The 18129-nt window shown below is 43.8% G+C and overlaps 1 protein-coding gene across 1 annotated transcript in view; it reads left to right on the forward strand.

The window, feature by feature from the left end:
• The first annotated feature begins 5602 nt into the window (after positions 1-5602).
• Positions 5603-18129, forward strand: part of EBPL (EBP like) — a 43512-nt gene continuing 30985 nt past the window's right edge. The window contains exon 1 of the mRNA XM_082859667.1: positions 5603-5818. Coding sequence (XP_082715793.1) covers positions 5648-5818 — 171 coding nt within the window. The 5' untranslated portion in view covers positions 5603-5647. The remainder of the gene's footprint in view (positions 5819-18129) is intronic.

The raw sequence follows: 18129 nt of genomic DNA on the forward strand, positions 1-18129 counted from the left end.
CAAGGTGTGAACCGTTGGCCTAAATCAATTCAGGTAGAAAACTTCTCCAAAGGAGAGAGCCTAAATCATGCCTTTTTGTTCTATGAATAGTGCAAGGCTTCTTTTCAGATACATAAGATTAAAAAATGAGACAAAAATGTGCCTTTTCTTCATTCTCAGTTTTAGGAGAAAGCAGAGCTATACCTAACCACATTTCCCAAATCTCCTGTGGGCAGTGCTGAGCCCATCTACTGCAAAGGACTTGGATAGGAATGGGAATGTGGACAAGTTACCCTCTTAAATGTATCCCGTGGCTAAAAGAAGTGTGAAACAACCAAATGTGTTGATTGCCCTTTGTCTTCTCAGCACTGCCCTGTAGCAGTGTTTTTCAAACATTTTTAGTTGAAGATCTTGAAGTTCTCTGAGAAAGCTGGGGTTGGAGCAGAAAAATCACAGCATAGTTTGAAAAACACCTCTTTGAAGCATTATGAGAGAATGGCCTCATCAGGAGACTTACAAGTTTATAAAAAATGATTAAAAGCAGGGGATCAGTGGCTGAGCAGAGCTATAAAGGATGTGTTCCCTGCAGGGAATTTCTTCTACAACATCCCTCTTCCCAACTCTGAAGAACTGCCTGCCATCCACCTTCTTGAGTAATTCCCTTTTTTAAAACTGTGGTCCCCGGAAGAAAAATGGGACCTTGTGCCAAGTAATGTGTGAAGCCGCAAGAGAAACCGGCCATCTTCACAGGACAGCCATTTTACTTGATGGTAAGGAAGACAGTTTTATGTTACTGTAAGCCTAAGTGTTAGAGAGTAAAGGACACATTTTGCATAATGTCTTAAAGATAAAATCAGATTTTTTTTGAAGCAGGCCATTTTTATGGACACATTCCTACAGGACTAGGAGTCAGAAGAGTTTGAGAAGTAAATGGTGAGGCACTCACTCCAAGTGGGCCAGTTCTACTTGTGGAATAGCTTCAGTTGTGACCAGGTCTTTTCTTAATATTGAATAGAAGTCACCACTCTTTTTTTTTTTGCGGTACGCAGGCCTCTCACTGCTGTGGCCTCTCCCGTTGCGGAGCACAGGCTCCGGAGGCACAGGCTCAGCGGCCATGGCTCACGGGCCCAGCCGCTCCGCGGCATGTGGGATCTTCCCGGACCAGGGCACGAACCCGTGTCCCCTGCATCGGCAGGTGGACTCTCAACCACTGCGCCACCAGGGAAGCCCAACCACTCTTAAATGACCATCATTATAAATGAACTGTTCTCGATTCTGAGTAGACTTCTAGTTATTCCCAAATAGCAGAAGACACAGATCTGTTTTTATCAGCTTCCTTCCTCAACCTGAACACTCCATGCATTTTAGCCAACCTGCTTATAAAGTCCTTCCTGGACCTGGTTCCTGTCGGCTTCGCGACTTCCAAGGACCCCACGAATAGAGTGTGGTGTGGCTAGTTTCTGGGTACAATGGAACGGGAACATTCCATTATCTGGCCATTTAATATTGTTAATGTGGAGGAGATTGTTTCAATTATTTTACAAGCTTCATCACAATTAGATTTGTGATGAAGTAACAGCCTCAGTTCCCTTTGTCTTCAGCTCTCTTCTTCCCAGTAGTTAGGCATTTACATTTTTCAAACCTAAATAGAAGAATTTATAAATTTCATTTTATTGATTTCAGCCCAGTTTTCTTCATAATAAGAAAAGATTCCATATCTATATGTATCCTTTCCATGTCTTCAGTCTTTTATAAGAATTTTGACTAAGCCTTTAGGAACATTCAAATATTTCTTGAGCATCCTATCTCCAGCCAGGTACTGTGCTAGGGCGCAGGGTCCGCATACATGAATAATAGTAAAAAAGTTATGACAAATGTTAGAAAAAAGAGATACACAATGATACATAATAGAGGGAATCACCCTCGTTAGGAAGGTGATAATCAGGCTGGCAGTGAGTTCTTACCACGTGCCAGCCACTGGCTTGAGTGCTTGAGAGAAGTACCAACTCGGCCCTCAACAACTCTGTGATGAAGGTTCTATTATCAGGCAGAGGAAAGTTAAGTTTGCCAAAAATTACATAGCTTATAGTGGTGAAGGAAAAGCAGAGTTAATAGAGCAGATTCACTGGAAACTTTTCTGGCAGAAGAAACAGTACATACAAAGTAGGAAGCAGCATGGGAGTCCAGGGAGGGAAAGTACAGCTGGAGCCAAGATGATAGTGGGGAGGAGGACTACCGGGGCAGGGGAGGGGCTGAAGAGAGAGGCAGGTGCTAGACCGCACGCCTGTAAGTCATGGAAAGAAACTTTGGTGTTCTAAGAGCAATGGTAAATCATTATTAGGCAAGAGTGATGATAGGAGAATTGTGTTCAGTAACAATCATTGGCTGGTAAGGTAAGGACAGGAAATGTACTTTGGGTTTAGTGATGTGTCAGGTTGAAGTAGTGTGAAGCCCTGAAGTAAGAGATGGTGAACAGTGGGTGGGATCAAGAGATACTTGGCAGCTAAAACAGACAGGAGTAGGTGATTCTTAGATCCGGAGTTTGGGGAGAGGGAAGTATCAAGGATGATTTCTGTGTTTCTGGGTTGCTGTAACTGATGAATGTAAATAGAGTAAGATAAGCAACACTGAGGGGGAGTTCCCTGGTGGTCCAGTGGTTAGGACTTGGTGCTTTCACTGCCATGGCCTGGGTTCAATCCCTGGTCGGGGAACTAAGACCCTGCGAGCCTTGAGGTGAAGCCAAAATACAAAAAAAGGAAAAAGATAAGCAACACTGAGAGAGACCCAGACATAGGGAGTAGAGTGTGATGAATTCAGTTTGGATTGTGTTGAGTGGAGACATCCAAATGACGGTCAAGGAGGGCAACTGGAAATACTGGTCTGGGGCTCAGAGGAGGGGGCCGGGCTAGAGATTTGAATCCCCTATTTTGGTGATTAGTAAAGCAGGAAGTGAGGGTGAGACTGCCTGGGTTCAGCATTTGGAGTGAGAACAGGGCTTAGGACTGAAGTTCCAGCATTCAAGGGGCATGTAGAGGAGGATGAGCTTGCAAAGGAAACAGAAGGTATGGTTAGGAAGGGGGGAAGAAAAGCTGTGTGTTTTCTCAGAAAACTGAGGGAAAAGAGATTTCAGTGCCCAGTGATGCTGTTGAGAGGTCAAGTAAGGTAAGGACAGGAAATGTCCTTTGGTTAGTGATGCGGAGGTCACTGGTCACCTTAGTGAGAGCTGTTATCACTGCAGTAATGAGGGTGGAAACTAGAGTAGGCAGGACTGAGGAAAGGGCAGAATATGAAGACAGTGAATCTAATCAGTTTCTTAGGCTTTTATTTTGCTCAGAAGGGGAACAGGGCAGGATAGTCGCTAAAGAGTGGTGTGGGGAAATTGATGGGGGAAATCCAGTTGAGAAAGACATTGAATATACAAGAGAAGAGCAGTCATCAACTTTCCAAGTTACAGGAGAGAATCCAAGGCATAGGTGGCAGGATTGGCCATACTCCTTCAGTCAGCAGTTATTTAATTGAGCAGCTAGTATATGTCAAACTCTGTAATAGGTGCCAGAGATACAGCAGTAACCAAGCCAGACACCTGGCCTTGTGGAGCTTATACTCTAGTGGCAAGAGACTAACAATACATGTATAAATAAATAATTTCATCTAGTGTTAACTGCTATGTAAAAAACGATACGGAGTAACTAAGGGGGAAAGTTTTTGAATTTGTGTTCAATGCCAGAAATCATTTTTTAAATTGTGTAAAATACACATAAAATTTCCCATCTTAAACATTTGCAAGTGTGTACAGTTCAGTAGTGTTAAGTGTATTTATATTGTTGTGCAACCACACTCCAGAACTTTTTCATCTTACAAAACTGAAACTCTATAGCCATTAAACAAGTCACCTTTTCTCCCTCCCCCTAGCCCCTGGCAAATACCATTCTATATTTCTGTCTCTAGGAATATGCCTACTTTAGGTGCTTCATATAAGGGGAATCATGCAGTATTTGTCTTTTTGTGACTGGTTTATTTCACATAGCATAATGTCCTCAAGGTTCATCCATGTTGTAGCATATCAGGATTCCCTTTTTATGGCTGAATAATATTCTATTAGATGTACAAACCACATTTTAAAACAACAAATGACTTTTTAGCATAAGTACCCTAGTTATATGCTGGTATAAGTATATACTTAAAATTTCGTTTTTTTAAAAAATCTGAAATTCAGATTTATCTGGGCATTCTATATTTTACCTGGCTACCCCAAATTGAAAACACAGGCTTGATCAATAAGGGTTACAATCTTTTTAAACTCTGACTTCTTTGAGCACTTGAGAAAAATGTGTATTCTGTTGGTTTGGGATGGAAAAGGTTAAACATGGTGATAGGATCAAAGGGGCACGTCACTGAAGGAGAGCTATACAGTCGTCCCTCGGTATCCACAGGACATTGGTTCCAGAAGACCCCGTGTGTACCAAAATCCGTGCACGTTCAAGTCCCATTAGTTGTCCCTTCCTATCCACAGATGCGAATCCTGCGAATATAGAGGGCCGACTGTAGTTGTCAATATATATTAAGTATCTACTCACACTGCAGGGTCAAAAAGCAAAGGCCTTGGGGACACCCATTCATGGGCTCTGGCCTCGGCCCAGCACTGAGCGTCCTTAGACAAATTATTTAATGTCTGAGCCTCTTTTCACATTTGTAAAATAAGAAAACACTGAACTCCTAGGGTTGTTGTGAAGATAAGATACCACAGGTAAAAGCATCTAGTACCAAGCTGATGTGGCCTATTGCTCCTCTCCCTCATACTCTTGACGCTTTTTGGATTTTTTTAAAAAAAATTTTTGGCTGCGTTGGATCTTCGTTGCTGTGCGTGGGCTTTCTCTAGTTGCGTCGAGCAGGGGCTACCCTTTGTTGCGGTGTGCAGGCTTCTCATTGCAGTGGCGTCTCTTGTTGCGGAGCACTGGCTCTAGGTGCCCGGGCTTCAATAGTTGTGGCACACGGGCTCAGTAGTTGCGGCTTGTGGGCTCTAGAGCACAGGCTCAGTAGTTGTGGTGCACGGGCTTAGTTGCTCTGTGGCATGTGGGATCTTCCCAGACCAGGGATACAACCCGTGTTCTCTGCATTGGCAGGCGGATTCTTAACCACTGCGCCACCAGGGAAGTCCTTGCTTTTTGGATTTTTAAGATATAGGGTCAGAGTAACCCACAAGGGCTTTAAAATGCCTAGTGGTGGTTGCTTGCAAGAGCCTAATTAGAACCTTTTGTCCCTAAAATTCTCCCCCCTCTATTGGCAAAATTTCCACCATCTGGATTTCACTTTGTGGTGTAAGGCTTTGAACCTTGTTAAAAATCACACTGCGTCAAATGGTGTGGCCCTATTACCAGCCCTTCGGGCGTGGTCTGGTAATAGGTTTGGTTCCGGCAGTAAAGCGAGGAGGTGAGCACGTTCCTGGCTTGAGAAAACCTCCGGGCTCTGGTAGCCAGCGACTCGGAGGGGCGGCGGGGCGGCGGGGCGGCGGGGCGGCGGGGCGGCCGGGCGGAAGGGTAAGCCTCCGTCCGCTCCGCTCCGCCCCGTCCCGGCCGAGTAGCCCCGCCCCCTCGCCGCCCCGCTTCTCCCGCCGCACCGGGCAATCCTGGTTGTTGGTGCCCCGCGGTCGGCGCCGGGAGCGGAAAGCATGCGCGGCGACTGGGAACTGGGCGCCGCGGCTGGAGGCCCGCTGCTGCTGTGCGCCGCGCTGCTGGCCGTGGGCTGCGCACTGGGTCTGCGCCTGGGCCGCGGGCTGGGGGCTGCGGACCGCGGGGCGCTAGCCTGGCTCTGCTTCGACGCCCTGGTGCACTTCGCGCTGGTAAGTGTGGTCGCCTCGGCATCGAAAACGCGGGCGGACGCCGCCTCTCTTGGGACCCTTCCCTCCCTCGTCCCAGAGAGTTTCCAGAAAACGACATGGACGACTCGGCCGCTCCGTCCCCTGTGGCGGGAGACCCGGGAAACCTGTGGAGGCCGCGGTGCCCGTGGCCTTTGGCCAGATACTACACCTCTCCGAGGTCCCAAGTCTGTAAAAAGAGAGCGCAGCCTCCCTATGTTGCCAATTCCTCTACCAAAGAAAAAACAAAAAATCAGAAAACCGTGAAAATTGTTATTCGTGTACGGTGTTGTTAGTCGGTTTGTAAACTACAGAAAGGCCTGACTTACTTAACATCTTATCCTGCACATAAATGTTGAACGTAATTGAGAGAGTTTTTGAATGCCCCAGAGGGAGCAGGGAGAGGTGATGAGGCGTGCTGGGCCCTGGACCAAAACCAGCCCCCCGCCCGGCAATAGTAATCACCATTTGTTGGGTGACGACTGTATGCAGGCACAGTACTGTGTTTAAAATTTCTGACCTATGAACACCCCGTAAGGTACTTGTTATTGTCCCCATTTTACAGAGGAGAAAACGGGTCCTGCAAAGTTAGGTGACTTTATAGTGCCACACAACTGGCATGATTCAGAGTCAGGTTTAGTCTGGCTCCAAAGCTTGCACTTTCTTTCACGCCAGGCTTTAGGAAATATATCCTTAAAAGTTCAACTCACTTTATAAATGGCCAGGACGTTTGTATTTAAGGGATTCTATTGAAAATGCCCCCATCCCTGTGCACGCACTTCTTATTTTAAAGCTTTGTTTAAAACTATGCCACAATATCTTTTTTTGCAAATTTGACCTTGCTTAAATCTAGGCAAACCTATAGCTAATGTGAAGCCAGAGTCTATACAATCCATCCTCCTCGGCAGCTGCGGATTCAACCAGTGGAGAATAGAAAATACCAGAAAGAAAAAAAAAATTCCATAAATTTCCAAAAAGCAAAACTTGCATTTGCCACCCTCACAACCTACTTCCCCGCTGCTATTTACATAGCGTTTCCATTGTGGGAGGCATTAAAGGTAAGCTAGAGAGGAGTTAAAATATAGGGGAGGATGTCAGGTTCTATGCAAATACTACTCCATTTTTACCTAAGGGACTGGAGCATTTGTGGATATTGGTATCCCCAGGGGTCCTGGAAGCAATCCACCTGAGATTACTGAGGGAGAGATGGAGTACTGAGAAAGAAAGAGAAAGCAAAGTTTTGGATAATCATCTAGGGCTATAGATGTTTATCCGTTGGATATGTGCACATACCAGATGTTGCTGGAATGATGAAATTCCTTCTTTCCTAATAGTCAACTTGTGGAGATAACAGACAGTAAATACTTCCCTTAACTCCTTTATTTATAGAATTGATTTTTAAGCTGTCAGTGAACACAAGGTGTCCCAAAGAACAGGGGCAGTAAAACAGGTTGCTAGGCCCACTTAAGAGAGTATTATATTTTAGACACACACAAAAGTTATAAAAACACTAAAACATATACATATATGTCTTCCGCCTGGTTTAAAATTAATTATACTTTTCACTCACAGACTGTGACAGGTAGCACTACACACATGTCCATTTGTGGCAACTTGAGGTGTAGCCCCATGGGTGGAATCATTGCTCCACTCTCCCCTGTCCTTGTTCTAAAGGAAATGCCTCCCTGCCCCCACCCACAGCCCCATCTTGTGCCGTTTACCTGTCCCAGCGGCAAAACATCCCACTGTTTGCACCATATCTTAGTTCTTTAATTCTAAAATGCACATTTTTTCGCATGTTGCAACAATGAATGACATAACCACTGTGGCTTCTTTTGTTGATATTTTATGTCTCTGAGATTGGGATATATCTTACAATTGATGAAGAAATATGATAAATAAAAACAGGCCCGTTAATATTGGCTGGTTAAATTTACTATTTACAACTATTTCAACCAGCATCTTGGTACACAAGTCTTAGAGATTGGTGAGAAGGCACTTGACTAAGTGGTTGAGGCCTGCCAGACAAATGCATGTCCGTATTATCTTTGGGATAATTGGGCGTTCGTTGCAAGAATACCTAGAAATGTGGCAGGAGCTAAGATTGGAATGTAGAGGCTGGAGGAGATCTGAAACCACAACTCACTTGTTCCCACTAGAACCTAAGCTGCTTCTCCTCACCCCTTTTGCCTTTACTTCTCAAATAGAGAAGATGTTTGGGTTTGTTGGCCGCCATCAAATGCAGAGCTCCCCTATTGGACAGAGTTTCAGGCCAAGCATTCCCAGAGGTAGTTCACCTCCCAGATGTCCAGCCAGACTGTGGTTATTCGGGGCTGCAGAACTGACCTTCAGTTTAGTCAGCTATGGCCAAGGTGAAGGTCTGGCTCGTTTCTCATCTGGTAGGAGCCATGGTGACATACGTGAGGAAATCAATGGTATTGACTCACCATCCCTCAAAAGTTGGCAATAGGCATTTCTTGCACTGGTGCTTCATGGGTTTTCCCTCATCTGCGATCTAAGTATAGCATTCTAGGCATGGCCAGAGCCTGGAAGCAGGATGTGTACTCCTATGTTTGGGAAACATCTGGAAGTCCAGATTGATTAGAGCACAAGATTTACATAGGGTAGGATTCCAGCAACATCTCTCCAACTGACAAACATCTACAGACCTAGATGATTATTGAAAACTTCGCTTTCTCTTTCTTTCTCAATACTATAATCCTCCTTTGGTATGCATGGTAGGTTGCTTCCATGACCCCTGAGGTTACAAAAATCCTCAAATTCTCAAGTCTCTTATATAAAGTGGGAGGACAGGCAGGAAAGGGAACTTGAATGACAGGTAAGACTTGGAGTTTTATTCTGTGGTAGGAAGCCATTGAAGGGTTTCAAGCAAAGAAGTATGGCCAAAGTAGATCTTTCAAAAGATAGTTTCGTGGTGGTATAAGTCAAACTGTAAGGGGTCTGAGATTTTACCCTTCTTACAAGTTAAACAAGTTAGCCTGTTTGATTCCCCAAGCTCCACAGGGCAATACAGTGAGGGCCAGATGATACCTGCTCATGCTGGGGGTGCATTACAGGAGAAAACCCCCAAATTAGGCTCCTTTCTTATATGGAGCTGCTGGTGACCTGCTCGTACTTCTCTCTGGAGAGAGACTGTATCTTTACTCAGGCATGAAAACAAATCTTCTCTGGGGAAGAGGAGGCAAGGTCTTTTTCTCAGGAGGGAGATGTCTCTAAGCTCTACTTCCCTGGAATGTCTCCTTACATAAATATTCTTAAATTATCTGTAAATGCCTGTGCTCAGACATCCCAGACAGTGCAGGACTAGGAGATAGTCAAGGAGAATTGTCTCCCAACAGGTGCAGGGTGGATTGGAAAGGACAGTTTGGGGGCAAGAAGATCAGCTAAAAGCAATTGCAGTATTTTAGGAATGAGAAGAAAGAGCTGAGCTAAGGTGATGGTGAAAGTTAAAACGAGGAGGAAAGATAAATACAAGAGACTTTGCAGGGGAGAATTTTGTAAGTCAGATTGACCCCTTTTACATTGTGGGTGGAGATGATCTTGGGGTTTAGAACCTGGCCGACATGGATAATGTTGATAACGTTAACAAAGACAGGAAAGTCGGATTTTAGAACTGTGAATCTGGGGCTGGGGGTGTGGTTGAGGGGAAATGGCCAGAGGCATTGAAAATGTAAGACCTGTTGGGAAAACAGGGCAGAATAGAGAGTTGGAAGTTCTTCACTGCCTTGGAGGAGACAACAGAAAGCCCTGGGGATGAGTGACTTCTGAGTAAGAGAAAACAGAAAGGTGAAAAGGCTGAGGGATGACAGCAGAGTCTTTTAAAATGTCTGCATTGAACAATCAGGGAGAGGAAGATCAGGAAGTAGAGAAAGTGGGAAAGACCAAGAACAGGATAGTGCTGGGTCCTGGGACCCAAGGGAGGGAATTTCAAGATCCCTGTTAAATGTGCAGCACCATTTAAAAAATTAAAATTTAACATTTAAAAAAAGGTGAAGGCTGAGCCAGGGCCTCTGGGACCAGCCATCAGGAAGTCAGTGGTAGAGTAGTATTGCTTGAATGGAGGGACCAGGAGCCAGAGGCAGGGGCTTAGCAGGTAGGATAGAGAAGAAGTGGAGGCTGCATATGCAAGACCTTCAGGAGATTTGGTGGTGGGAGCAAGGAGAGTGTAGGAAGGCACCGGCTTAAAGAAAAATGGACAATCTAAGGGTTTTGAGTTTTATTCAGGGACCTTACTGAAGACTATGGGCCAGGAGACAACCTCTTGGGAGCTCTGAGGAAACTACTCCCAAAAGATGGGGGAGAAACCAGCTTGTTTATGGTTTTTGGCTCGGGAATACGTGCAGTCAGCCTACATCTTGGTAAAAGATCACTGCTAGTCGCAAAGAGCAGATATCTCCAGTTAATGATATCAGTGCTTTTCCATGTACAGGAAGATGCAAGGATCTGGCTCTTAAAAATTCTTCCTGAGATATGCGTCTGCCTACCTATGGGGCCTGTTTTTCTGAAGCACAGAGTGTCTCACCCTGTCTTTCATCCCAAGTTCCTCTCAGGGTGCGCTGTCAGCGACTGCGGTGGCTATTGACTTAATTCTTGTAGGGCTGGGAGCTCAGCAACACCCTTTGTTCTTCTTTGTTTACAAAGGAAAGCTCAAAAGACAGGCAGGGGCAGGCAAGAGACTCTGGGTTTAAGATGGGAACGTCTGAGCCTGTTTGTGAGCAGGAGCCTGGTCAAGGGGAGAGTGAAGGGCAGAGGCGTGTGCGCACAGACACCGTGTGCTGCCTGGCCCCGTGAACTGACCTCCAGCAGAGCTGCGTCTGCCTGAGTCTACCACTTGTCCTCTGCTCAAGCCCCTTGACTAGTCATTCCCACCTTTTCATCACTGTGGAGCACAACTTGGGCTTGTCCGTCAGGGTGCAGGGCAGTTGTCACAGAAAATCTGGGCTGGCTAGTCTCTCCATTCATTCTGCCTTCACACCCACGGGTAGTCTTTCTTCAAGAAATCCTGAGGCTGCTTAAGTCCCTATTGATTTGTGTATTTTGGACATTACCCTTTTCCATTTAACATCACCATCTGTTCTTCGCCTTCCACCACAATAACTTCAGCCTCCGACCTTGGGACTTTCTAAAAATTTCTTCCTCCTCCTACTTTACCATGAGGTCTGAAGTTGCCTTTTAATTCACCGTCTGTTACTGGCTCCTGTTTTCCTTTCCTTTTTTGGCATCGTCATCTTCATCAGTTCTACTCTAAGCTAGATATCCTCTCTGGTAAATGAATTTATAGTCCTTGTGCTCTTTGGTGAGCCTGGTGAATCACAGTTAGTTTAGGTGTGTATTAATGGTAAATGTTTATTATGGTTAATTTTACGTGTCAGCTTGACTGGGCCATGGGGTATAAAAAAAGATTTTTTTTAACATCTTTATTGGAGTATAATTGCTTTACAATGGTGTGTTAGTTTCTGCTTTATAACAAAGTGAATCAGTTATACATATACATATATCCCCATATCTCTTCCCTCTTGTTTCTCCCTCCCTCCCACCCTCCCTATCCCACCCTCCCTATCCCACCCCTGTAGGTGGTCACAAAGCACCGAGCACATCTCCCTGTGCTATGCGACTGCTTCCCACTAGCTATCTATTTTACATTTGGTAGTGTATATATATCCATGCCACTCTCTCACTTTGCGCCAACTTACCCTTCCCCCTCCCTGTATCCTCCAGTCCATTCTCTAGTAGGTCTGCGTCTTTATTCCCGTCTTGCCCCTAGGTTCTTCATGACCATTTTCTTTTTCTTTCTTTTTTTTTTTTTGCGGTACGTGGGCCTCTCACTGTTGTGGCCTCTCCCGTTGCGGAGCACAGGCTCCGGACGCGCAGGCTCAGCGGCCATGGCTCACGGGCCCAGCCGCTCCGCGGCATGGGGGATCTTCCCGGACCAGGGCACGAACCCGTGTCCCTTGCATCGGCAGGGGGCACGAACCCGTGTCCCCTGCATCAGCAGGCGGACTCTCAACCACTGCGCCACCGGGGAAGCCCCTCATTGTAGTTTTGATTTGTATTTTTCTAATGATTAATGATGTTGAGCATTCTTTCATGTGTTTGTTGGCAGTCTGTATATCTTCTTTGGAGAAATGTCTATTAAGATCTTTTGCCCATTTTTGGATTGGGTTGTTTGTTTTTTCGATATTGAGCTGCATGAGCTGCTTGTAAATTTTGGAGATTAATCCTTTGTCAGTTGCTTCATTTGAAAATATTTTCTCCCATTCTGAGGGTTGTCTTTTCGTCTTGTTTATCGTTTCCTTTGCTGTGCAAAAGCTTTTAAGTTTCATTAGGTCCCATTTGTTTATTTTTATTTCCCTTTCTCTAGGAGGTGGGTCAAAAAGGATCTTGCTGTGATTTATGTCAAAGAGTGTTCTGCCTGTGTTTTCCTCTAAGAGTTTTATAGTGTCTGGCCTTACATTTAGGTCTTAAATCCATTTTGAGTTTATTTTAGTGTATGGTGTTAGGGAGTGTTCTAATTTCATTCTTTTACATGTAGCTGTCCAGTTTTCCCAGCACCACTTATTGAAGAGGCTGTCTTTTCTCCACTGTATATTCTTGCCTCCTTTATCAAAGATAAGTTGACCATATGTGCGTGGGTTTATCTCTGGGATTTCTATCCTGTTCCATTGATCTATATTTTAGTTTTTGTGCCAGTACCATACTATCTTGATTATTGTAGCTTTGTAGTATAGTCTGAAGTCAGGGAGCCTGATTCCTCCAGCTCCGTTTTTCTTTCTCAAGATTGCTTTGGCTATTCAGGGTCTTTTGTGTTTCCATACAAATTGTGAAATTTTTTGTTCTAGTTCTGTGAAAAATGCCAGTGGTAGCTTGATAGGGATTGTACTGAATCTGTAGATTGCTTTGCGTAGTAGAGTCATTTTCACACTGTTAATCCTTCCAATCCAAGAACATGGTATATCTCTCCGTTTGTATCATCTTTAATTTCTTTCACCAGTGTCTTATAATTTTCTGCATACAGGTCTTTTGTCTCCTTAGGTAGGTTTATTTCTAGATATTTTATTCTTTTTGTTGCAATGGTAAATGGTAGTGTTTTCTTAATTTCACTTTCAGAATTTTCATCATTAGTGTATAGGAATGCAAGAGATTTCTGTGCATTAATTTTGTATCCTGCTACTTTACCAAATTCATTGATTAGCTCTAGTAGTTTTCTGGTAGCATCTTTAGGATTCTCTATGTATAGTATCATGTCATCTGCAAACAGTGACAGCTTTATTTCTTCTTTTCCGATTTGGATTCCTTTTATTTCTCTTTCTTCTCTGATTGCTGTGGCTAAAACTTCTAAAACTATGTTGAATAATAGTGGTGAGAGTGGGCAACCTTGTCTTGTTCCTGATCTTAGTGGAAATGATTTCAGTTTTTCACCATTGAGGACGATGTTGGCTGTGGGTTTGTCATATATGGCCTTTATTATGTTGCGGTAAGTTCCCTCTGTGCCTACTTTCTGGAGGGTTTTTATCATAAATGGGTGTTGAATTTTGTCGAAAGCTTTCTCTGCATCTATTGAGATGATCATATGGTTTTTCTCATTCAATTTGTTAATATGGTGTATCACATTTATTGATTTGCATATATTGAAGAATCCTTGCATTCCTGGGATAAACCCCACTTGATCATGGTGTGTGATCCTTTTAATGTGCGGTTGGATTCTGTTTGCTAGTATTTTATTGAGGATTTTTGCATCTATGTTCATCAGTGATATTGGCCTATAGTTTTCTTTCTTTGTGACATCTTTGTCTGGTTTTGGTATCAGGGTGATGGTGGCCTCGTAGAGTGAGTTTGGGAGTGTTCCTCCCTCTGCTATATTTTGGAAGAGTTTGAGGATAGGTGTTAGCTCTTCTCTAAATGTTTGATAGAATTTGCCTATGAAGCCATCTGGTCCTGGGCTTTTATTTGTTGGAAAATTTTGTTGTTGTTCTTGGAAGATTTTTAATCACAGTTTCAATTTCAGTGCTTGTGATTGGTCTGTTCATATTTTCTATTTCTTCCTGGTTCAGTCTTGGAAGGTTGTGCATTTCTAAGAATTTGTCCATTTCTTCCAGGTTATCCATTTTATTGGCATAGAGTTGCTTGTAGTAATCTCTCATGATCCTTTGTATTTCTGCAGTGTCAGTTGTTACTTCTCCTTTTTCATTTCTAATTCTATTGAGTTGAGTCGTCTCCCTTTTTTTCCTGATGAGTCTGGCTAATGGTTTATCCATTTTGTTTATCTTCTCAAAGAACCGGCTTTTAGTTTTATTGATCTTTGCTATCGTTTCCTTCATTTCTTTTTCATTTATTTCTGATCTGATCTTTATGATTTCTTTCCTTCTGCTAACTTTGGGGGGTTTTTGTTCTTCTCTCTCTACTTGCTTGAGGTGTAAGGTTAGGTTGTTTATTTGAGATGTTTCTTGTTTCTTAAGGTAGGATTGTATTTCTATAAACTTCCCTCTTAGAACTGCTTTTGCTGCATCCCATAGGTTTTGGGTCATCGTGTTTTCATTGTCATTTGTTTCTAGGTATTTTTTGATTTCCTCTTTGATTTCTTCAGTGATCTCTTGGTTATTAACTAGTGTATTGTTTATCCTCCATGTGTTTGTATTTTTTACAGATTTTTTCCTGTAATTGATATCTAGTCTCATAGCGTTGCGGTTGGAAAAGATATTTGATACGATTTCAATTTTCTTAAATTTACCAAGGCTTGATTTGTGACCCAAGATATGCTCTATCTTGGAGAATGTTCCATGAGCACTTGAGAGGAAAGTGTATTCTGTTGTTTTCGGATGGAATGTCTTATAAATATCAATTAAGTCCATCTTGTTTAATGTATCATTTAAAGCTTGTGTTTCCTTATTTATTTTCATCTTTGATGATCTGTCCATTGGTGAAAGTGGGGTGGTTAAAGTCCCCTACTATGATTGTGTTACTGTCCATTTCCCCTTTTATTGTTAGTATTTGCCTTATGTATTGAGGTGCTCCTATATTGGGTGCATAAATATTTCCAATTGTTATATCTTCTTCTTGGATTCATCCCTTGATCATTATGTAGTGTTCTTCTTTGTCTCTTGTAATAGTCTTTGTTTTAAAGTCTATTTTATCTGATATGAGTATTGCTACTCCAGCTTTCTTTTGATTTCCATTTGTGTGGAATATCTTTTTCTATTCCCTCACTTTCAGTCTGTATGTGTCCCTAGGTCTGAAGTTGGTCTCTTGTAGACAGCATATATATGGGTCTTGTTTTTTTATTCATTCAGCCAGTCTATGTCTTTTGGTAGGAACATTTAATCCATTTACATTTAAGGTAATTATCGATATGTGTGTTCATATTACCATTTTCTTAATTGTTTTGGGTTTGTTATTGTAGGTCTTTTCCTTCTCTTGTGTTTCCTGCCTAGAGAAGTTCCTTTAGCATTTGTTGTAAAACTGGTTTGGTGATGCTGAATTCTCTTAGCTTTTGCTTGTCTGTAAAGGTTTTAATTTCTCCATCAAATCTGCATGAGATCCTTGCTGGGTAGAGTAATCTTAGTTGTAGGTTTTTCCCCTTCATCACTTTAATTATGTCCTGCCACTCCCTTCTCGCAGAGTTTCTGCTGAAAGATCAGCTGTTAACCTTATGGGGATTCCCTTGTGTGTTATTTGTTGTTTTTCCCTTGCTGCTTTTAACATGTTTTCTTTGTATTAAATTTTTGATAGTTTGATTAATATGTATCTTGATGTGTTTCTCCTTGGATTTATGCTGTATGCGACTCTCTATGCTTCCTGGACTTGATTAACTATTTCCTTTCCCATATTAGGGAAGTTTTCAACTATAATCTCTTCAAATATTTTCTCAGTCCCTTTCTTTTTCTCTTCTTCTGGGACCCACATAATTCAAATGTTGGTGTGTTTAATATTGTCCCAGAGGTCTCTGAGACGGTCCTCAGTTCTTTTCATTCTTTTTTCTTTATTCTGCTCTGCAATAGTTATTTCCACTATTTTATCTTCCAGGTCACTTATCCGTTCTTCTGCCTTAGTTATTCTGCTATTTACTCCTTCTGGAGAATTTTTTTTTTTTTTTTTTTGTGGTACGTGGGCCTCTCACTGTTGTGGCCTCTTCCATTGCGGAGCACAGGCTCTGGATGCACAGGCTCAGTGGCCATGGCTCACGAGCCCACCTGCTGCACGGCATGTGGGATCTTCCTGGACTGGGGCACGAACGCGTGTCCCCTATATCGGCAGGTGGACTCTCAACCACTGCGCCACCAGGGAAGCCCCTTCTAGAGAATTTTTAATTTCCTTTATTGTGTTGTTCATAACTGTTTGTTTGCTCTTTAGTTCTTCTCAGTCCTTGTTAAACGTTTCTTGTATTTTCTCCATTCTGTTTCCAAGATTTTGGATCATCTGTACTATCATTATTCTGAATTCTTTTTCAGGTAGACTGCCTATTTCCTCTTCATTTGTTAGGTCTGGTGGGTTTTTACCTTGTTCCTTCATCTGCTGTGTGTTTCTCTGTCTCCTCATTTTGCTTAACTTACTGTGATTGGGGTTTCCTTTTTGCAGGCTGCAGGTTCATAGTTCCTGTTGTTTTTGGTGTCTGCCCCCAGTAGCTAAGGTTTGTTCAGTGGGTTGTGTAGGCTTCCTGGTGGAGGGACTAGTGCCTGTGTTCTGATGGATGAGGCTGGATCTTGTCTTTCTGGTGGGCAGGACCACATCTGGTGGTGTGTTTTGGGGTGTCTGTGGCCTTGTTATGATTTTAGGCAGCCTCTCTGCTAATAGGTGTGGTTGTGTTCCTGTCTTGCTGGTTGTTTGGCATCGGGTGTCCAGCACTGTAGCTTGCTGGTCATTGAGTGGAGCTGGGTCTTAGCATTGAGATGGAGATCTCTGGGAGGTTTTCACCGTTTGATATTACGTGGAGCCGGGAGGTCACTTGTGGACCAATGTCCTGAACTTGGCTCTCCCACCTCAGAGGCACAGCCCTGATGCCTGGCTGGAGCACCAAGAGCCTGTCATACACATGGCTCAGAATAAAAAGGAGAGAAAAAAAAAAAGAATGAAAGAAAGAAGAAAATAAAATAAAATAGTTATTAAAATAAAAAAAATTATTAAAATTTTTTTTTAAGTAGTAAAAAAAAAAAAAGAGGGCTTCCCTGGTGGCGCAGTGGTTGAGAGTCCGCCTTCTGATGTAGGGGATGCGGGTTCATGCCCTAGTCTAGGAGGATCCCACATGCTGTGGAGCAGCTGGGCCCATGAGCCATGGCTGCTGAGCCTGCGCGTCCGGAGCCTGTGCTCCGCAACGGGAGAGGCCACAACAGTGAGAGGCCCACATACCGCAAAAAAAAAAAAAAAAAGGAGAAGGAAAGAAAGAAAGAAGAGAGCCATCAACCAAAAAACAAATCCACCAATGATAACAAGCGCTAAAAACTATACTAAAAAAACAGACAAACAAAAAAATAATGGACAGAACCCTAGGTAAAAGCAGAGCTATACAGACAAAATCACACACAGAAGCAGACGCATACGCACTCACACAAAGAGGAAAGGGAAATATATACATACATACATACATATATGTATCGTTGCTCCCAAAGTCCACCTCCTCAGTTTGGGATGATTCGTTGTCTATTCAGGTATTCCACAGATGCAGGTATATCACGCTGATTGTGGAGCTTTAATCCGCTGCTCCTGAGGCTGCTGGGAGGGATTTCCCTTTTTCTTTGTTCACACAGCTCCTGGGGCTCAGCTTTGGATTTGGCCCCGCCTCTGCTTGTAGGTCGCTGTAGGCGTCTGTTCTTCGCTCAGACAGGATGGGGTTAAAGGAGCAGCTGATTCGGGGGCTCTGGCTCACTCAGGCCTGGGGGAGGGAGGGGTATGGATGCGGGGCGAGCCTGCGGCGACAGAGGCAACATGACATTGCACCAGCCTGAGGCGCGCCGTGCGTTCTCCTGGGGAAGTTGTCCCTGGATCCCAGGACCCTGGCAGTGGTGGGCTGCACAGGCTCCCAGGAGGGGAGGTGTGGAGAGTGACCTGTGCTCGCACACAGGCTTCTTGGTGGTGGCAGGAGCCACCTTAGCGTCTCATGCCCGTCTCTGGGGTCCGCGCTGATAGCTGTGGCTCGCGCACGTCTCTGGAGCTCCTTTACGCGGCGTTCTTAATCCTCTCTCCTCGCGTTCCAGGAAACAAAGAGGGAAGAAAAAGTCTCTTGTCTCTTCGGCAGCTCCAGACTTTTTCCCGGACTCCCTCTCAGCCAGCCGTGGTGCACTAAC

This window comes from Leucopleurus acutus, assembly GCF_964270905.1.
Source record: "Leucopleurus acutus genome assembly, chromosome: 18".
In the NCBI taxonomy this organism is placed as follows: Eukaryota; Metazoa; Chordata; class Mammalia; order Artiodactyla; family Delphinidae; genus Leucopleurus; species Leucopleurus acutus.